This window comes from Boleophthalmus pectinirostris, unplaced genomic scaffold (assembly GCF_026225935.1).
Source record: "Boleophthalmus pectinirostris isolate CB_2022bp ecotype Guang Dong unplaced genomic scaffold, ASM2622593v1 HiC_scaffold_9, whole genome shotgun sequence".
Classification (NCBI taxonomy): Eukaryota; Metazoa; Chordata; class Actinopteri; order Gobiiformes; family Gobiidae; genus Boleophthalmus; species Boleophthalmus pectinirostris.
The window spans coordinates 23,574,591-23,590,399 of NW_026571541.1; the positions used below are offsets into that span (position 1 = coordinate 23,574,591).

General features: G+C 39.6%; 1 protein-coding gene across 2 annotated transcripts in view; it reads right to left on the reverse strand.

Moving 5' to 3' along the window:
• Window positions 1-7,675: 7,675 nt before the first annotated feature.
• The window catches only part of grm5b (glutamate receptor, metabotropic 5b), a 29,734-nt gene continuing 21,600 nt past the window's right edge, over window positions 7,676-15,809 (reverse strand). Inside the window, exons 5-17 of one of the 2 annotated variants that reach the window (XM_055166978.1) lie at window positions 15,350-15,585; window positions 13,689-13,810; window positions 12,911-13,035; window positions 12,656-12,824; window positions 12,455-12,581; window positions 11,095-11,212; window positions 10,837-11,023; window positions 10,542-10,700; window positions 10,311-10,436; window positions 9,934-10,116; window positions 9,687-9,853; window positions 8,326-8,747; window positions 7,676-8,232 (exon numbers count right to left, since the gene is read on the reverse strand). In XM_055166978.1, coding sequence (XP_055022953.1) covers window positions 7,676-8,232; window positions 8,326-8,747; window positions 9,687-9,853; window positions 9,934-10,116; window positions 10,311-10,436; window positions 10,542-10,700; window positions 10,837-11,023; window positions 11,095-11,212; window positions 12,455-12,581; window positions 12,656-12,824; window positions 12,911-13,035; window positions 13,689-13,810; window positions 15,350-15,585 — 2,698 coding nt within the window. Of the gene's footprint in view, window positions 8,748-9,686; window positions 9,854-9,933; window positions 10,117-10,310; window positions 10,437-10,541; window positions 10,701-10,836; window positions 11,024-11,094; window positions 11,213-12,454; window positions 12,582-12,655; window positions 12,825-12,910; window positions 13,036-13,688; window positions 13,811-15,349; window positions 15,586-15,809 lie in introns of both variants that reach the window. The other variant, XM_055166977.1, reaches the window with a different exon arrangement.

The window sequence follows — 15,809 nt, forward strand, 5'->3', positions numbered from 1 at the left end:
GAAACAATATCAGTCATATTTCCTGTTATGCTTTGGACTATATTTTTATGGCTCAGTTATCGTGACGCACACGCCTAGACATTTCGAGAAGTAATTTTGTTCAGATCAACTGTTATTTTAGACACAACATCATATTTGTTCCTGTAGGCCATACAGGACCCAAGTGAAAGCTGTGAAAAATTGTCCAAAAATAAATAAATTTTTTAAATCCAGGGCTGATATTTTTTTCCCAGTCCAGTTGTGCCTGATTGGTGTGTGGTTAAAGGGGTTAAAAGAGTCTTATTTCAGCCAGCGGGCACTTAAAGGAAGTACTGAGGGCTTTGATCACCATAGTAACCATGACATAGACTGACTCATCTCCTTGACAGACCATAATAAGCACTCATCTGTAGAAAGGGCTGAAGAGGAATTAGTCATGCAGCCTCATTAGTGCTATTAGTCCGTGTGTAAGTGAAAGTGTGTGAGGGAGCGGGTGTCTGTCATACGTGTGCGTCTGACTGTCTGTGTGAAGGCGAGCAGGAGCACAGAGCACAGGCGCAGACACAGAGATGAGGTTATGAATGCTAACAGCCTGAACCCAGCAAGCGCACTGCAAGAGTGACTCATACCAAGTCATGTTTCAATCTTGATATTGTTCTCGCTTCCACTGACAGGAAATTAAAACTCAAGTGACTCGGAGTTCTGCGATATTGGCAGCCACAATTTTGTTCTATAGTCAGCTCCCTTTTATTCACATGGCTCAGCTCAACCATAAATTACCAACGACAGCTTTGCATGGAATATTTCACAGTATGGCATTAAAATTATGCTACCATCTTAAGTTACAGGGTAGGTCTGTGGAGAGGCAACACCACTCACAGTAAGAAGGGTATTTTTGAGCAGAGATATGAGATTTTTCTTGGCCGATGCCCATTGTTTAGAATCCAGCGCAACCAATGACTCAGGAGCTCTTTCCCCCAAAATATATTATTTAAATTACTAGTAACATAAATCTTGTCTATAGTACTTTTTACTGCACGGCATAATCAAACTATAATAAGGAAAAAATCTCTAAAGAAATTATTATTAGACATCTACAACCCTGTAACTTCTCCTAATCCATAATGGAGCAGTGTAAACTCATTTTGTGCAAAGCCATTGTCGTAGTAAAGTGTTAAAATAAAGCTAAATGCACTAATTGGTGAGCTCAAACCACAACAGCCTGGGTAGGAGATTTACGATAAACGATAAGCTCAAAATTGCAAAACATGAAGTTTAATGCCATACTGTGGAACATTCTTGGAAGCAGACTGAAACCTGTACCACATAGAGAGATATTTAATGCACCGTTGCTCCTCAGCTCTAGAAAAGCCTATGGAAATTTGATAATTACATAACAGAGTGGCTGGTAAATTGCAAAGCTATTTAAATTGAGGCTCTTCAACTTAAATATATTTCACCAACATAGCAGTGAATTCTTACTTGATCATCTCTCCACTGCCCAAAAAGTTGAAGGTTCTGCTGACCACCTTGATTAACCATAGAAAGGGACATTTTGTCAATATACCTGAAGAGCTACTTGAGTGTGCTGACCACTCCACTCCTCTGGAGTAGCTTCATGGACACTTGTGCGCCCACATATGTGAGAAAACACACATATGCTGAAGCCCACACAGCTTTGTATATATAGTAAATCTCCACACACTATACAATCTCACCCGGTGTTAACCACAGGCTGCCATGACACCCTTTGCCCACACGCTCTTATATATAGGCCCCATCTGACTGCAGTGAACCCACAACATGCCATTCACGCAGCAACAAACAAGGGAAAAGAGTTAATGGACTGTACAGGCAACTGCTAAGAGCCTAAAACGATTGTTCTTTCTAGAGTTGAGTGCTCACAGCTGCTATTGGGTGTTATAAACCAGTGCACTTTTATTCTGTTTCATGACTGCAAGAAAAGCACTGAAGCATCTTAACTAAAAAAAAAAAATCTATTTTACAGCCAAACAGACTAAAATAAAAGCATGTTTTTGTTTTCGATTTGGTTGTGCGTATTGCACCGAAAAAGATGCATCTTCACAAACAAGGCATGTTTCCATGGAAATAGTGTTCCCATGGCTATAATCTTCCACAGTATGGCACGAAGTTGATTTATTTCTATGGAGAATATTCCACAATATGGTTTTATTTCTTTGGAATCATGCAGGTAATGTACCATTATATGGATATAAATGAATACAGAAGTGATTTTGCCGTTCAAATTATAATTGAATCTCACAAGAATCAAATTAAATTAAAAATGAAATCATTTTAGTTGACCCAGTAAAAAACAATTTGTTTATGTTAGCATTCTGGGCATGTTTCTTTTCACACTGAGCCATTTGCAACAATTTCCTATTTGATAGAGAGCAATTGCTGCTCTCAGAACAATGACAGGGTGTCTCGGACTGACACACAATATTAAAGGGTGAAATGAGGAGAGTGTGCAGATAAGGGGCAGGAGAATGAGAGATGGCAGAGTCGTTTCATAGTCTTGACCTGTATCCCTCATCACACTCACACAGTGAATGAAAACAGTGTGTGTGTCTGTGTGTCTGTGTGTGACTGTGGGCTGGCTGACGAGATCAGCAGGAGACAGAGCAGAGCAGATATCACAGACAGGCAGAGCATGGACTCACAGCTTCTATTGACTGGAGTCATTGACATGTAGGACACAGTACAACGGGCTGTGCCTTCATTCACCGCGTGCACTAAACTGACTTCTCTATTCACTGCCTCAGTGCAACAGTTCAAGATGTGACCACAACTGTGAAACATGATCCTTGTATATTAGAATATGGTAAACTTTGTAATAGAATTAAAGCACAAACAATGAATAAAACAGAACAGAGCCATTTAACCAAGCATCATTTTAATAACAATTTAAAAGGTACTTCAAAGTACACATACACAATTAATTATCAATGGCAAAAAATAATAGACAAAACACTTGATTGTTTCCCCTCTTATGTCTTCCATATACTCTGTGGTCTTTCTGTTACCAGAAATACTGGGATACATCCAAAACATTAAGAACTGCCTTTGTTCAAACATCAATATGATTGGGTAAATGTATTCAGACTTCCAAGTTATGTATTCGTAAAATGATATAAATGAAAAATTCAGTGCAATTCTTTTTAGGCAGCACAATATTTTGTCAGAAGATCAAGAAGTCAATAAATGAATGACCCCAGTCAAGTGCTTCATCTAAAGTGACTCTTGACCTGTCAGTGTGCAATAAATGAAGCTGCCTCTAGAGTTCAATGGATGCTGATTTTAAATAAGAATTTCCTGTATATGGTGTGTGTGTGTGTTTTTGATGTTTGGAAAGATGCGAAGCAGAATAAGCTATTTTTACTAATTCACAATTATCATAGCAGTATGATAATGGCACTGTTAAATGTGAATGTTTCATATGTGTTTCATTATTGCTCAATAAAAAAATTAAGAGGTATATTCAAAGTGCCTTTAACAGTGTCTTGTGTCTAATTTGGAATTAACTGAAGATTCATTGCAACATTACTCAGAAGCTATATCTGTAAAAGATAAAAATGAATCTATGAGACCATGTGATAATATATTACCAGCAACAAACACACTGGGCGGCATGGAGGCATGAAGTGTAGAAAAATGTAAACAGATTTGATTATAGGTCTAAATGAACTAAGAGACATCTCAGTTAGCCTGCAAGAACCCCACGCCATAAAGCCATGTAAATACTCTTCACCTAGAACCATAGATTCTTATATTTCACACTTAACAAAGCAATATTAAATAGGTCATCAAATACCCAAATGAACCATCCCTTATCACACTGATTTAGCATCAAATTACATTCTGTATTTCTGAACATCAGAAAAAAACGCAAAAACAAACCAAGCAATAAAAAGTTCATTAAATGCCATTTACTTTGAAATGAGAAGGACAAATGCCACAAAGTTTCTCAGCAAAACAATTCACTTTTCCTGAAAGATTAACTATAATGACTTCCTTATGGTGTAGTGTCCATCCAGGAGCAACGCCAGCATTACATTCTACACCATCAGTACAGTAGTTCTGGTGACTTTACATTTAAAATTAAAGTTAATTTGAGGGAAAATGTTCAGACCTACATTACTTTGTCTTTGGAAATCTATAATTCAAAATCTCATAGTTATTAAAATAATTTGATATATAACATTCACCAATGGACATCAGTTAAATTTGGAAGTTGTCCCGACACTACAATGAGAAGGTGTGTCAAATATAAAAAGCACACAGCATTTATCCTGCAAAGATATTTATAGAACATCTTATATAACATATAATCACAGTTTAGTTTGGTTTTGTTCTCTTAGAATTACAAATATAATTAATTAGCAATAACACTGTCACAATCTTGCCAACTCTATACTTTATACAAAGCAAACACTTATATTCAAACATGTCCAATACATCCATATACCATTCACCAGCTTCTTAACACAAGAAATCTGAAGTCATTAAAAAGGCAGCATCAAATATCACCATGATTTTTGACTAGCAGAGGAAGTTGATCCTGTGATAGCTGGAACAGTGCCTCTAGTGGTATGAAATACATGCTTAAGATTTGTTTCTCAATGATCATCAACCAAATATGGTTGGATTATGTACTTTTGATTGCAGGGATTATTATTTCAATCTTTTAGAGTGCATTTATAAAGTCAACATGGCCACAGCATTTTGCATATAGGGATGGAAAACCTTGTTTTATGCATTGTCATCACTATGTTCTGATTGCAGAAAAATGTGAAAATCAATGTAGCCTTGACCAGGCTAGGCTAATGTAAGCAATTGCTGTGTCTGATTGTTGAGGCTGGTCTAAAATGAGCAATGGTGTTAGTGCAGATTTCTCAGTCTGTCAGCAAAATGCCTATTTCCTTTCCCAATGTAACTGTGCTCTTTCATTTCCATACAAGGCCAGCCAGCAGGGCAGAGCAACCTCACCTGCTTTAAACTCTGACACAGGTCAAGCCCAGTCAAAGGAACTCAAGTCTTTTTTGTTCATTAATCACTGAAATGGTGGATTGACTTTAAGATCATGTTGTTCTTAAAGTCATGTTGTATTTGCAATACTAATAGTATTCTAACAAAATACATTATATAATATCACCAACCAAGACAATGATGCCCAGAATGTGGGGACATGCGTTGGGTGTACAGTGAGAACCCTCCTCTGTTTGTACAAAACATCCCATGATGTGTGAGAGGCGAGCCCTTAAAGAGAATAAGACAGTAGAGATGTATACACTCTGGTTTGTGCAGAGGCAGCAGCCTCATGGAGCCTGGCCCAGGGGCCGAGAGCAGGCGCCAAAGTGCTGACGCTCAGCTCCCAACAACAAGCACACACTCACACTGGGTACCTCCTCACAAGTGGTCTGAAACTGCACAAAGCAGCTGCAATGTGTTTAAGGTTTAAGCCTATTAAAGTTACTGAATGACATCATACTACAATTGAGCTGTAAATAATTAGAGCAATACATCTGGAACTGTATTGACAAGCCAATTCAAACTAAGCAGACCACATCTGTGCCATAGTTAACCAGCGTAAGTGTAGTGCAATAATGACACTGTTATTATAAAATGGCACATGTTCACTCTCTGCTAGGACCATACACCAGAGCACCACACTGATATAATATAAAGCACACAGTTTCTCCCCTGCTATTGCCCATCCAGTAAAGACAAAGACAAAGAAAATCTATCACAGTCTTTGCTACTGTCCACAAATCAGAATGAAAAAATAACCATCTAAGACACAGTTTAGGAAATGTCTCAAATGTGCACCATTTACAAATGGATCATATTGCTTTAACACTGGAAAATATGATCATATTCATATAGAAAATATCAAAAAACAATATAAATCCACGCTGACATTTTTATGAAACCACTTATACCCACAAACTAGGCTAGCCCTCCCCAACCCCTTTGGCACAATATTCATACATACTGATATTAAGTATTATTATACTGACACATATGACGTTTGCTAAGGAATGGTTACTCGCACGGTTAGAGTAGTAACACAGTTTCAGTAGTCATAACACATATTGTTACTGTATGATTTCATGTTTTTTATTTTTCTCATTTGTTGATATGTAAAAAAACCTTTTCATCTGAAACAAAACAGTTGTTGCATGCCCTTATTATTTACAGAATTAGAGTTGGGTGTTGCTGGCTACTGTAGAACAAAAATACTACATTTGCCTGTCACATATGAGGCGGTTTCTGCTAACACCAGAACCTCAACATGAAATGTGGATTCTGTATCAGTTTCTAATCTGAAGGGTTCCTCTTGGAAATGTAGACAAACACAACCTTTTGTTTCTCAAAAGTATACTTATATAATTACAAACATGATTTATATTAACAAAATTTGGCCACACATTCTTATTTAATTAAACATCATCCAACAAACTGTATGTAAGATTTTGATTTTAAATTTCATTAAACAAATATCAATTATAGCTTCTATTGATAACAATTATAATGCTGATTTATAAAAACACAGGACATGATGTCTGATTTATTTATGTTATGATTTGATGCTTTGTTTCTCAAAATCAATCAGAAAGTAGAATGAGCCTTACATGAGTCACTTATTTAGGTTCCCAGTTCCCAGTTAAAATCCAGTTGTTTAAACCTAAAAGAACTCTCTGATCCTAATTTTCTTTACCTAAACTCCAGCACCCGCAATCATTAATCACATAATTTCACATGAGACATGTACTATACTATATATTGAGAATGAGAAAAACTTGTCCTTTATCTGCATGTTTGGACAGTGGCAAACCAGGTTTAATTATGATTGTAGTATCTATTTAAAACTGTAAGAGGGCAGGCTAGATACAGTTCCTTTATTAAACCTTGTTATGAAAGTCAATAAAACTTGACAGACACCTTTAAGAAACACGGCCATGGTTTGTCAATCCGTTGTCCCTCTTTCGGAAGTGACATAAATAAAAATGACAAAATGTTTGGTCCCAACTGTAGAAAACATACATTCAAATGCTTACAAATGAAATACAACTAAAGAAAAAAATCACAGAAAGAGGAACCGAGGAAGCATATCCAAAAAAAAAAACAAAACAAATATGATGAAAAGGTCTGTAAGTTCCTCATAGTAACATACTAATTGTCATGTTACATCAGTGCACTTGAAGAAGCCATATTGGGTTTGACAATCCCCTCTCATGTATTTACACTGGATGGTTTGTCAAATAATAACATTGGTGTGCTCAGACGTACTGTATTTGGATGTGCCTTCAACAGCCTCTACTACTCCCCATAATCTGACGCAGCAAACTCACACACCCACACAAGCACATTCACTATCTCTAATTAGTTGATAGCCTGATACTTTAAGGCCACTACCCAAACCACAACAATAGCTGTAGACCTTACATGGAGATTTGGGGTCTCACAGACACCAAAAAAGAATGCACATCATTGTTCCTTTACTTACTTCTGTCAAACAGCACTAAGATCTGGTGCGAGCACAGGTTAGTGCATCTTACTGCACACATGTAAACACAAAACAGAACACCCCAGCCCACTGTGTCAGCACAGAGTCGAGACCATCCTCCTCGAGCTGCTAACTCACAGCTGGTCTGCAGCCTTCAGGTGCCCATCACAGAGATGAGGAACTCTGGCTGTAGTTTCTCAGGGTCAGTCTGCTGTAGCGAGGAGATGGAGGGGAGGGAGGAGGGAAAGAGGGTACTGGGGGCAGACATAGTCCTGTCTCTGAAAACTGGGAGCTGCTGCTAGATAAAGAGTCGCGGAAAGGCGATGGGGGAGTCAATGCAATAAGCTCCTCCTCCAGCTCCTCTCTCCTCAGAGGGGAGTCAGTGAGGCACCCAACCTGAGCTCCTCCGAGAGGGGACAGAGAGGGGGACGGCTGGGGCCGGGAACAAGGTGGGGGACCCATAGGGTGAATTGGACAGGGGGGGCGGGTCCCTAGACCTGGTTCCACCGGTGGCAGAGGTTGCACATCAGCATAAGTGGTAAGTGTAGGAGGCATGTGGAGTTCCCGTGGTAACAGATAGGGATCTGTGGGGACAGGAGGAGGACCGGTATGTTTGTGAGAGTGAGATGGTGAGGGCATCAGCATCATGCTATTGAGCTCAGTTATGTTAGCTGTAAAACGGTTCACCACACAGCTGATTTGATCCATGAGTGAACTCTGTGCTGGTCCTGGATGATCATCCACAGTAACCAGGCGACCGTCGCTCCCAGCGACAACAGAGCCGCTGCTTGGTGGACTGCAGCTGCTGGCCATGCTGCCTCTGCTGCCCCCGCTGCACGTGCTACTGGCATACTTAGGCAGGCTGGCGGAGGGCGGCTCCTCCTCTAAGGCTGCCCCCAGCCTTTGGCTCACAGTGCTGATAGGGGACGGAGTCTGAGGCTGATATGTGAGGGAGTAGCGCTCCTCAGCTTCAGAAAGCTCATACAGAGTCTTGTCTGTGGCGGTGTCCTGCTGACTGGGCAGAGAGGACATGGAGGGGAGGGAGGGCAGGGGCACGTGTGGGGGCAGGTTGCTCCCTCCACAGTAGCGTTCCTCTGAGTTTTTGGAGAAAGGCTTGATCACTGCCGTCTGGTTGTTCTCCTTCTTCTTGATGTGAAATGACAGTCTCTGCCACAGGTGGTTGCCACGTGAAGTGTTGCGCTCAGTCTGTGCCCAGGACACAGATTTGCCATTGGAACTGAAAGAAATGAATGGCACATTAGTCTATTCAACTGTTCAGTCCCATTTATCCCATTTAGCAAGTTTTATTTGGTATGGACTCGATTTCCAACTGAAACCAGTGAAAATTTAATATGCTCTTAGGTCTTATACTAGGCATAAAAATACTTATCTTTAACCTATACCTATTTTATAGACAGATGGACTCATACATGTTGTCTTACATGTTAAAATCTGAAATTTGTCCCTCCCTTGTATAGGATTCAGTACTTTGAGTCTTCCACCACAGCACAGGAGACAGACAGCCCTACCAATTATGACCACCCAATGAATAAAGACTGGATAAAAAGAGATGCAGCGGGGAAGAGAGGTATAAAAGAAACGAAGATAGGAACTCTCCTGACATTTCACAGAAGAGTATGATTGAAATCCTGCTAGCTAAGCGGGCATGCAGCAGTAACCTGCTGACAAACCAAAATGTGCTCATGTCTCTCATACTATTTCATCTAAAGAAAGTGACGGCACTGCTCGTCCTTTGTGTCCTTTGAGCAATGGGTGACAGTGGGTGACCTTAAGCCTGGTGTGCAAGCCATTAAAGATGTTTTCCATAGAAAAAGACTTTCATTAGGATTTGTATGTTTCATAACATTTTTTTTATCATTTTCTTTTGGGTTTTATTTTTCCTCTATGAATTACTTTTCTTTCTTTTCTATGTCTCCATTAGGCAATTGTCTTGGTTCACATTGGGGTCAGAAGAACAGTTGAGCAGACTCTGGGGAGTTGAGAGAATCAATCTCAGAGAATGCTCCAACACACACTTGCATGGTCCATAAATAGTCTCAGAGAGGGGCCATTACAGAAATGGTACCTTGGTCTGTAACTGAGGAATAACCTGGTATTAACCTGGACAACAGGCCTCCAGAGAACACCACACAAACACACGCTCACACACACACACCTGAGTGTCTCTCCAGTGGAGCCTCTCCTCTTCCACAGATTCACCAGACTAGAGGAGCGACTGGCAGCTGAGGATGATTTGCCATCACCCACGTGCATGCGCACCACTGTGCTCGTGGTGAAGGCACTGCGCACATTACGCTCTGGTTTGGCCAGAATAATGTATACCTAATACAAGATAATACATATAGATACAAATTTAAAATTTAAAAAGAGCAGTATAATTTAAAAATCAGGAGTTCACTCACCTTAGGAACAAACATGCAGCACAAAGCCACAGTGGCACTGAGGCTCACACTGAAGCACATTGTGATAATTTTGTAGTTTGACCCAAAGTAGATAGGTACAAAAGCCAACCATATGATACAGGTGGTGTACATGGTAAAGGCTATGTACTTAGCTTCATTAAAATTAGCAGGAACATTGCGAGTCTGTAAGACAAAAAATACATTTAGTCAGTTAATTAATTAATAGGAGGTTTAATCGTATTATTGCAAACCAATTTCAAAAATATTTTATGTACAAAAATAAAAATACCATAACAGTTCAACAAGTTTCATTACAGTCCAAGTAAAGTGTGACTGATTGACTTGCAGGAAACATGGATTATAATTTGTGAACTCACCTTAAAGGCATAGAATGTACAACTTAGGATGAGCAGTCCATTGTATCCCAGAGGAGCAACTACTCCCAGATTAGTAGTGTTGCAGATCAGATTTACTTGCCGAATGCTGGGGTAATCATGAATTACCTGCAGAGACAAGGAAAACAGCAATACAAATAAAGTCATGAGTTCTAGTTTATTATTTCAGTAATATGCAGCAAGGTTACAACACACTGAATGTACATAACAAACCTCTGGAGGTTCCATAAGAAACAGAGCAACAATGATGCCTAATTGTAAGAGAATGAGCAGGAAGGCAATGATGAGCTGAGCACAGGCAGACATGAAGCGGGGCTTCTTTGTACAAATCTTCTTCTTGCTGCCTGCTAGAATCCGTGCAATGCGGTTTGTCTAAAAAAAAAAAATACACACACACACACACACTTTGGTCAATAAATTGCCCTGATTAGGTCCAAAACCTTTTGGTTATCTTCATTTTTCTAAATCACAAATTTTACCACAAGTCCAGTAAACCCAAATAACTTGCCTTTGTGACCAGAGCAGAGTAACTCATGGCAGGTGACAGGCCAATACCAAGGCGTTGGAGGTAGCAATGAATAACATGGGGTTTGGCTATGAGGCTAAAGGTACATAGATAACCACAGCAAATCCCCACAAGTATAATGTAGCACAGCTCCCGACTGGAGGACTTCACCACTGGAGTGTCCCGGAATCTGCACACAAACAGTTAGGGTAAGGGGTTCTGCTGCTTCTGGTCATTTAATCATTAAAAAAGAAAAAATACCTGATAAAAACAGCAGTGACAAAAAATGTAAACATGAGTCCAAGGCAGGCAAAGACCACCGCGGCAATGGGCTCAGGGTCTCCCCACCGGAGGTACTCCACTGGGATGGGATCACAGCCTGAACCAAAACATACTCATGTAATACATGCTTACACTTAGGAAATAACTCATATAATCATTTTCTAAACATGTTTCTGCCTTCTTGCTTCTACACAATGGATTTAGTTCCTCACTCCATCTTTTGTCTTCCTCATAGGCAGGCAGATAAGAAGTAATTAATTAAAAGGACCATTTTAATTAGTTCCCATCTTGCTGAAATTATGCAGCTCAGTAATCTTGACACATCAACAGCAGCAGCTGAATGCAGCACATTTTACATTTTACATATTTTTTATTCATGAATTCACAAAGTGATCAGACATTAAAAACACACAACAAATTAATTTAAACTGTGGCTTTCCAACAGTTTTATTCTCCATCATATAATCACTTCCTTGGTGCATTGTTTCAAGATCCCTTTTCCTGAACACTTATTTTTCATTGTAGCTTTTTCTATTTTCTGTTCTGTTTCAGTTTTCCATAGTTTTCTTGCTCCTATATCCACTTCGCCTTTGTTGCTACCAGCTAAAATAGCAGCGTGGTTGTGCTTTTTATTGCTCTGCTCTTCATCTGTGCTCCTCTATACGCTCCTGCCTTTGTGGCCTAAGGGACAAAGATCAAAATGTCTGCAGAAGAAACAGGCCAAGGACTTTGTTTACACCTCATTATAACTGCTCTGGGCAAATAACACACAACTTTTACCACGCATATTAGTACCTATAATAAAATTCATTTACAAACATTTCTAACATTAATTACACATTGATCTTACATGAATACCTAAGCGTCTTTCCTTCATGATTTCATTTTTACAGTTTTGCTTTAAGAGTATAGTAGTGTTTCTGCATTTGGTACTGAAGCTTAATTTGAATATCCACCACCACTCATTTCATGTTTTAATCATTTCTCTTGGTCAGGACTGAATGCACAGTATAATGAGCGGCTGAAAGCATAACAAGGCAATATCCGAGCACTTCAAATGCAATCGAGAAGAAACACATTTTCATAGCAACAGAATTGAATTTGCATTGGAGCCTTCTCTTGATGCAAAATAATTAAAACACTGGCAGTAACAAATTACAGACACAGAGAGAGAGGGGGGGGGGGGGGTTTATACACCACTCCAACTGTGTTTATGTCATACACTACATTATTATTCTAATACATACCACTATACATTCTTAGGATGGGCTTAAGAGAAATACCAGACCAAAGTTTGCCTCATCTTGGTCAACACAAATGTCACAGAGAGGGAACTAACCTGTGAGGTCATCAGTTGGCCAGGAGCCCAGGTCACAGGCCCGGCATGTGTACTCGTCAAACACAAACTCATTTTCTTTACAAGGAGTGCAGGTCCAGCAGCAGCTCACTTCACCTTTACGGATCACCTAAAAGGACAAAATGGTGTGAAAATGATGAAACGTAAACTTATTCACATGTAAAAGTCAAGACATTGCCTTACCTTGATCTGGCCTTTGTCACAAGGTTCACTACAGACAGACTTGATGATAGCTTCTTTGTTAGGCCAGATTTCATCATCATCTATCTTCAGTCCACGATTGTCCCAACTGCCCACGTTAATATAGTCGTAGTAGTCCTTCCCCATCTTCTTAAAGTTCATTATTTCATACCTGCAATTAAAATGGCAGAAAGATGTACTTGTTGTTCTAAAAACAGCTGCCCCCGACACGGTCTCGCCTAAAAGTAAAGCACCTACCTCCCAGGAGAGTCTCCATTCTCATCAAATAAAATTCCCTCTCCTGAAACCCCTGTGAAGTTTGTTTTCATCAGAAAGTCCAACAGTGTAGCGCCATCTATAGGTCTCATGGCATCACACAACCCCTGCAAATGAACATACAGTCAAAAATATACAAAGCAAGAATTATTCAATAACAGAACTACAGAGCAAACACAAAATAAAGGTAGCATTACTAATTCTTCATAGACTGAATCCCATTACACCCCTTGGCCATACCACTTTCCCGCCGTTTTACGTGTTCACGTGTAGAGGTAGGGGTGTCCCAGTTGCCGTTATGGCAGAGGGGTAGGGGAAAGTGGTAGGTTCTATACACCTCCAAACAAAGATTTTTGAGAGGCACACTCCAAACATAGGGGTGTGAGCAAGTAGTTGCATTGTGCCAATAAATTTCACATTGGCAGCTTTGAAACAGTGTGCGGACTTTTATTATTTCTGTTTTGTATGAGCAATTTCCCAGAATGCCTTGTGAATCACCGGCAAGATGGCTGCTACCACGAAAACAGATACCAAAGAATCCACAGTGGTAGACGGCATGTTGGATTTCTGGGAAAAGCTTGTCACGTCTGGTTACGTAAAAGCTGGTGGAGGCTACTGATGATGTATGTGATTGTTGTAGAGGTGTCCCAATTCGTAGGGGTTTACTTTCAACCCCTACCCCTTGCAGCTCAGTTTCTAGAGGCAAGGGGTAGGTACCATTAGAGAATTTTCAATCATGCTTGAACCCTTCCATACCCACCTGGTAGCCTGGGCACAGAGAGCGCTGCATGTTATGTAAGCCATACGCCATAGAGTAAATGGCATTGATGACAAAGCCCATCTTTGAGTCTTGAGCATACTGCTGACGGAGCGACTCTCGTTCTAGGGGTAAAACACAAACAGGGGAAATGGGCTGATGAGAAAGAGAAGAGTGAGTCTGTATATTCGCCCCCATAGTGTTCTGAAACAACTCCATTCTAGTTTCATCAAAGCCCGCTCTTGTCTCTCTTCTTTTCATCAGCAGTTTCCCACCTACATGTATCTTTCCTATTGCCTCTTCTTGCACCCTTTATTTTGTATTCCATGTCCTTTTTCATTAGAATACATTAGACATGATTCCCTTTGATCCTCCACTCAATTTCATTTTTGCCAATGAATGAAAAAGGACCAGACAGACACAGTGATGAGAATATACACATAAAAATGGAGTACAGTTGGGCTGCACAATAAAAATGCAATAACTATGCTGAATGTAGCATTAACAAAATGATTTACAATGATCTAGTTACGATTATAGCAAGTTTAATTATAAACAAAGACAAAATAAGGGCCCCTGTCAAACCAACAACAAAAAAAACTTCAGATCATATTTTAAACTAAGACTTTAAGGACAATAGTTCTAGGAGATCACCTCAATTTACTTTTTATTTAATACATTTCAGTTTGGTCAGTAAAAATATTTATACTAAGCTGCAAATATAATTCGACAACATCTAACTGTTCTGAGGAAGCAGTTAGATCGTTTTATTGTGCCTCATAATTTTTTTTTTAATTGCACATGTGTGATTGGCTTTGCTTCTCATGTCCTATAAATTTGGTTATTTAATTATTTTGAGTATTAATTACTCAATAAAGAGGTTCTAAGACCATTAGTGATAGTATTCCCTTTGTTTTGCACACATCAAAACAGGGGCGTGTTTAAACACTGATAAATGGTGCCCTGTATCGACATGGGATTATATTTAAATCTGGTATCATGATTATCATTGTCAAAATAATTGAGATTAAAGATTAAATCATGATAATTACTACATTTACTGACAGTTTAAAAATGTTATGGATATCAATAATTATCATTTTAATGTTATGAATAAGTTCCATGTTTAAACAACTTTTAAATAACTGTACTTTGATCTAGCGAAGATCATGATGGATAAGTAGCTTTTTTTTCACATTTTGGCAATTATCTTTGCTGGCAATTATCACGATTATATAAAATGTCACACGAACGATGATTACCAACCGTTTTTATCATGATATTATTCTTTATAATCCCATCCCTACTCCTGTAAGAAGATGCTGGGGCCACACGTTCACTGTGGCCGTGTCTCATTTCTCTTTCCTCACTGCTTTGACTCCTCTCCTCAATCCTCCATTTGTCAGCTGTCAATCAAATGTGTCATATTAAGTGATGTCCCAAAGAAAACCACGGAAGGAGTAAACCTGAGGGAGCAGACATCAGATGAAATAATCAAACTTTATTGGTCTCAGTGAGGAGTTTATGTCCTCTCTCCTCCCTGTGTGGGTGGGACTTCCTCACCCATTTCCTGCAGAACTGAGGAGAGGAATTAAGGAGAAGGAAACAAGCAAAGAGAATTGAGACAAGGCCCATATCTCTCATTTGTCCTCTTAGTGACTCACTGCTGCAGGTGCGGTTGAACTTGGCGTTCTCTTGCGGGTGACCTTTGAGTCTGCAGTGGAAACGGTGCTGCCAGAACTCAGGGAACCACGGGTTGCGATGGTTGTTTTCGGGGCGCAGTTTCAGGTAGTAATCATCGAACCATTTCACATCGGCGGACTGGAGTTTGATGGTAATGCCGCCTGCTGCCTCGCGCACGTAGCCATCAGTCACGTCGTAGCGATCAGCCCAGCCATCACTGCAAAATATTAATCAAAAGGCAGATCATTTATTTTTCATTTTGGTGATTAAGCAACTGTCAAGATAATCTCAGAATTTGCCATGAATTCAATAAGAAAAGAATGAAAAATCTGTCAGGGTCAAGACTCCAAATCAATCAGCAAATGTACAAGTGACAATTCTACACATGGCAATCCTACAATTTAAAGGTGATGGCTGATGAATGGACCTATATATGTGATG